This window comes from Embiotoca jacksoni, unplaced genomic scaffold, assembly GCF_022577435.1.
Source record: "Embiotoca jacksoni isolate LCO1_2020_lvr unplaced genomic scaffold, fEmbJac1.0.p SCAF_1, whole genome shotgun sequence".
In the NCBI taxonomy this organism is placed as follows: Eukaryota; Metazoa; Chordata; class Actinopteri; family Embiotocidae; genus Embiotoca; species Embiotoca jacksoni.
In genome coordinates this window covers 12,804,397-12,810,396 of record NW_027185229.1, presented here as the reverse complement: position 1 = coordinate 12,810,396, position 6,000 = coordinate 12,804,397, and the positions used below count along the sequence as shown (strand labels likewise).

The window sequence follows — 6,000 nt, the reverse complement described above, 5'->3', positions numbered from 1 at the left end:
GCATAAGGAGGCTGAGGTAAATAGCACCTGAAACACAACCATGCTTTGCTATCCCTTGGTGAGAAGGAGTCTTGGTATTCCTAGCCTAAATTATGTAAATATACAAATTAAATATGATCATGGTATTACAAAAAAAGTTGATATTAATTATTATTAATAATAATAACAATAATATCTAAATTCAGTTTTGCTTTTTCTGCTTCCCCACAAGTTACTTTATCACAATCAACTATGCAGTTTTAAATTTTATTTCTGAGGAATGATTTACAGCAGTTTCAATCTGGTTTTTAAAGGACACAGGGTTGAGGAAAATGCCCAGTAACTTTTAAAGGCCTACAGTTTTTTTTTTTGTCTGTGATCAGGTGAACAGAGTTAAGGCAAATCCAGTCATTGATTTGTTAGGTTCACTTATGAAGAGAACACATGGTATTATAGTCGTTAGGTAAGAGACTAATGTAAATTTGAGTGTTAATGTCTGTTTTGTTTGTTTGTTGCCCAAGGATTGAGCCTTTGAAACTACACCGGTGGGTTTATATACCCACTTTAACCACACTGATGCAACAAAAAGTCTGTATATGATTGGAATAAGATTATTGTACAATTAGCATGGTGTTATTGAGCAAGGTCGCTGTTGAATATGGGAGGACTCATCCGGGGTCCTTACACAAATGTTTTAATAATAAAATTAAGTTTAATAAGGACGGGTATCTGTATGGATATTATGGCATTTTACAAATATAAACATTATATTTGTTGATCTCTACTTTAGGTCACATTGGTGTTATTACAAAACGCACACTTGTGTAAGACCTGCATTTATTTGTCCTCCATGCTGGTGAATCAATGACTGAAATCCTCCCCATTTTAGTTAGACTGTACTCTTATGCGTGTGTGCCCATTCATTCTGGAATCTAGGCCTATTGTTAAATTAAAACTTCTATCTCAGTCTTCTTGTAGTAAATTAGTAGGCTTGTGAAGGAGACTGGCATAGCAGGGGCACACATTTCCACACACGATGACAGAGGGAGGGGGCGTGCTTGTGCGCAATGGAGACGAGAGGGGAGGGTGGTGGTGGTGGTGGTGGTAATTGTGTGTGTGTGTGTGTGTGTGTGTGTGTGTGTGTGTGTGTGTGTGTGTGTGTGTGTGTGTGGAGGGAGGGCCCGCCTTGTGGCTTCCTGGCCCCCTGCACCGGACGGGTGTATTATAGATGCGCATCCAAGCAGCCGGGCGGCGGGGGCCACTGGACGGGTGCAATGTGACGAGATCGGGAGAGAGTGGGACGCAGTCTTTACCACGCTGGAGGGTGGGATTAACCATTAACCACCATTAACCATTAAGGCAGCTGTGCTGAACCGGTACCGTACATAAGGCGTGCGCACCGGCGTCCACGCTTCAGCCTGAGTGTGTTACCCAGAGGTGGAGGATACATTCAGCGAGTCACACGGAGTCATTGCGCTCATGCAGACCATCACTCCGGTTTGTCCCCCCACTGGAACAGTTGACACTAAAAGGTAACCAACCCGAGGATTTTATTATGATTACTGACATTTGAGCTGTAATGCCATATCAGAGAATAAGTGAAAGTCGCGTAATGCCTTTTACTGACGGAATGTTTCACTTGGCGACACAGACTGCAATGTCCCAGCTCCTACCCTAGATATATAGCCTATCTGTGGCGGTAAAGAACGGAGAGTTATGGTGCGTATGCATTCATTTTCACGAGTTACATACTCGTGGTGATAGTGGCAGTGACATGGTCTCAAGCCCAGCGTTGGAACAAAAAGCTCTCTGCCCCTGTTTAAATGGGAAGTAGAATAGAATAGGAGGGCTCGTCTATTCAGCCTTGACGAGGGGAGCACTAATTTACGCCTTTGCCATGTTGGGTTCGGGTGGTATTGGTCCTGACTACTAAACAGAGAATTGTTTCAGCGGGGAAAGCCAGAAACTGCGAGTGTCGCATCGTACTGCAGGATAAAAGATGCGTCCAGCTATAAACAATGCAACTGGAAGCTAAGGGATTGATCTTCAAAATAAAAGCCAATTTAAAAAAAAATGTTAATTTATAGTGTTAGGAAAAAGTTGAACTTTTATCTGATCACATTAAAGATCACAGCAGATATCATCCAGGCTCATTATTACCCCCTTAAATTGATTGATCGCTTCATTACCAAACTGTCAATATAAGAAGTGAGTTTTGTTGAGATGAATTCATGTGGTTTCTCCAAGTTACCGGGAATGGAAACGAGGAAAGATTAGAAGCCCTATACACTTCACCGCGAGACTATTACAATTCAGTCCCTCTACATCCTGTGCTTAGTGCCATTGTTAGAAGTTGGAGGACTATCTGTCTCCTGAGAGTTTTCAGCTTGTCAGTTATTGGAATCTATACTTAGTACTTGGCTGAAAAGGGGTCTCTGCTGAAGTTTGTTTTCAAATTTATTATGTTGGTGAATATTTCCTTAAATGAGCCTGATATGTTTGGTGTTGCACTGGATTTGAAAAAGGTGAGAGTGTTTATTTTGAAAGGCAGGACTCAAATTGTTTTCTTTGTGTTGTATTTGCAATGACAGTGGTGTGACACTGCACTTCCAGAGGATGGGCACAGAATCCCTGTTACAATATCTTTAGAGGAGGAGGACATTTCTCACTGGATGAATCGTTCCTCAACGTTGCCACAATGTCAGTGGAGAGTGAAGAGCTTTTGGCTGGGCTTGTAAACTATGATAGTTGCTTGCTATCTGAGTTTCAGCCCTCTAAATTTGTTTTTACTGTGATTAGCTGTAATATTCCAACAACAATTTTACGTTTACCTGTGGGATTTTATTTCTTTACTAAATTCTGATGAGTAAAATGAAAATGCTGCATAAAGAAGTAAAGCATTTTTCAAAGATGGAAGCCTGAGCCAACTTTTGGTGCCGTTAATGCCGCTGTCCTGTAGGCAATTAAGACAATATTGTAACATTGATAAAATCATTGGTGTACCAGGTTGTGACATTTGAAAATAAACCTGAAATGGGGTTGGAAGAGGTTTTAAAATGAATACTGAATGTTTAATGAATTTATTCTCTTCCCAGGTGACTGTCCACTCTGGTTGGAGAGGAACCTTTCCACAGCGGGTAATTCAATCCTTAAACTGCAGACCTTTAAATATCTGCTTTGAAAACCTCCCAGCAGACACGTGGTGTAAGGTGAGACATTCCCAGCCCAGTGCACTAACCAGTCTGACATGATCAGTGGACTGAGAGCATGACCATGCTGTGCTGCAATCTGGCCACAGCAGACCTCTGATTTGACTGTTTCTTCAGCTTGTATTAATCTTTAAAGGACTGTTAACAAGTGACTGAAAGGGATTTTTTTTTTGTACCCCTAGTCCATTGTTTACCTTTCTCTTTTGTTTTGAACCAGTATGCCTTCTTTTTTTTGCCGGCCTATCCTGAGCACCCTGCAGTGAATGGAGAACATACTGGTTCTGCTCCCGAAGCACCGACAGGAACACGGGCTCTGCAGACACACGGCTGCGTGTGCCTTGCTGCAGGTTTTTTCCTACGGAGCAGTTTTCTCCTGGTCTTTAATAGCGACCTTCACTCCCTGTCAGCCTCTTTAATGGGATAAATCAATTGGACTGATCAGGTTCAAAACCAGATCAGGTGGCCAACTCCATTCAGACTTCCCCAAAACCACTACGCCGAGGCACGCTGACCTTTTCTTTTCAAGCCAACTGTCTTCCAAAGGCTTCCGCATGGTACTTTGGTCGAAAGAACAAGACAAAGTCCCCGACATCGAGATGTCCTCCGGGGCCATTGAGATGAAGAAAGAGGGAGGCCCCATGACCCCAGCCTTCCTCAACTCCAACTGTACCGTCCACCCAGTGATTCTCACCAAGGGCCCTGAGGAAGTGAGCCCGGGGACAGGGGGCGAGTTTGAGCTCACAGAGGTCACATCTTTTACAGAGAGGGCCGGTGAGACTGGGGAGGATGAGGAGAGGTCAGAGATTGTGGTGGCGCTGGACTGTCGGGCAAACAACAAAGGTCAGCGGGAGGAGGATGCTCTCCTGGAGAATGCAAGCCAGAGCAACGAGAGCGACGACACCAGCACCGATCAGAGCCCCGAGCCACCAGCACCTCTCAAGGAGACGTCTTTTTCCATAGGCCTGCAGGTGGTCTTCCCCTTCCTGCTGGCCGGGTTTGGGACAGTGGCAGCGGGAATGGTGCTAGACATTGTCCAGGTGAGTGATCCTAGTATTTCTTCTGTATTATATTCTTAAATATATGAAAAGTTGCAGCATGTTTTGCTTATGTTAGATTCTGATCAGCAAATCTGAATAAAGGAACCCAGACTGGTTAATTCCCTTTGATGCAGTCTTGAACAATGTATTTGCAACAAATGGTGCTGTTGGACAAGCCTAAAACACTGAATATGGAGACAGAAATGGCAAGTTCCATGTTTTAGTAGCTTTGGAAGATGATATGAAGTGGGAAAAAGTTTTGGGCAAATATATTTTTATCTTTCATATTTTTCAGGACAACCAAGATTCCGAAATCAAGACATTAATTGAATCAGTTGAACTCCACTCTATTCTGTTTTGTTACAACCCAGTTACCTGTGAAAAACAACGGGAGCTCTGTCATATTTAAAACGAGAGACAAGTTCAACTTCCAAATATATTTCTGACCACAGACGGAGCTCCGGGCAGACCATGTGCACGGAGTCACATTGTGGGACAGACTTGCCCTGGAACATTTAAATAAACTGGTTTAGCGAGGCCTGTTCGCCTTGGCATGTGTCAGTCATTCTGTTGCTGGCCTATTTGGTGGGCTACCTTTGGGGATGGACAAATGGGACAGTTGACACACACCATGGGTTATTTTCATAACCTTTTCCTCCTCTACGGCTGCCTTTCCACAGGGATGGCACACGCTGGTACACACTGTGTCTTCTAATGACCTGTCACACACCCTTCTATTTAAATCTAACATATTTGGATACAATAGAAACACAAATTCAAGGTGTGTACTGTAGTGCAGTGCATAGCCAGGGACCTGCTGGATCCACTTAGCTTCTGAGAAAACAGTTTAACTTAACTTATAATTACTTCTTCTTTTTTTCCCCCCTGTTGACTCACTGTATTCACTGTCTTGCTCTGAACATTTCTAAGAGTGCATTGTAGAAATACTGGCCAAAGTCATCCTGACAGGTCATATATTTCTTTAAAGTCAGCTTCTAGTGCAGATAAAGCTGAAGGTGTCAGGCTGCCAGGAGACCAGTCCGGGCACATTGTGTACACACATATTCATGCCAACATTGGTGGACCCCAGAGACTCGGCACAGAGAGGAGGGGGAGAGCAGGAGAATAAGTTTACTTGCTTTGAGCACCTGAAATGGAGTCATGCTTGAGTCACGATGAAAACAACATACAATGTGGCGTCGGAGCCTCAAATAATATGTAGTTAGGTATCTTCACTAAACCAGGAATGCAGAGGTTTGAGGTTAAACGTTTTCACGCTGCCTCAATTTAGGCACCATGCTGGTGTGCTTTCTCTAATTTCCAAAACACTCACTTCACCATTTCTTGTAGAGGTGAAAAGGGGAAAGAACTCACTTAGAAGGTACAGGACCTTTTAGTTCCCTACCAGTCTGCTGCACTTGTGGCTGTGGGCAAACCTGCTAGAAATCCTTGCACTGTGATGTGAGGTGAGGCTTGTCTCGGACAACTCTTCCAGCTGAGCAGGTTGTCCTGCTGACTAATTCCTCCTCCATGACACTGTGGAATGCTAACTCAGCTAATCCCTCCTGTCTTGCAGGAAGGTAATTATCTAATATAAGGTGTGTATTATAGTGCAGTGCATAGCCAGGGACCTGCTGGATCCACTTAGCCTCTGAGAAAATACTTGAACTTAACTTATAAGTTATCTCAGGCTCTCTCTCTCTGTCACTGGTTTGGTCAGGGTGCACCAGTTCCTCTGCTAAAAGTGAGCTTGAAAACTGTAACATGCTCTCGCC

General features: G+C 43.6%; 1 protein-coding gene across 3 annotated transcripts in view; it reads left to right on the top strand.

Moving 5' to 3' along the window:
• Positions 1-1,202: 1,202 nt before the first annotated feature.
• The window catches only part of slc41a1 (solute carrier family 41 member 1), a 32,501-nt gene continuing 27,703 nt past the window's right edge, over positions 1,203-6,000 (top strand). The window contains exons 1-2 of one of the 3 annotated variants that reach the window (XM_069171221.1): positions 1,203-1,511; positions 3,075-4,225. In XM_069171221.1, the coding sequence (XP_069027322.1) occupies positions 3,740-4,225 (486 nt within the window). In that variant the 5' untranslated portion in view covers positions 1,203-1,511; positions 3,075-3,739. Of the gene's footprint in view, positions 1,512-2,913; positions 2,935-3,074; positions 4,226-6,000 lie in introns of those variants that run through there. The other 2 variants (XM_069171401.1, XM_069171311.1) reach the window with 2 other exon arrangements.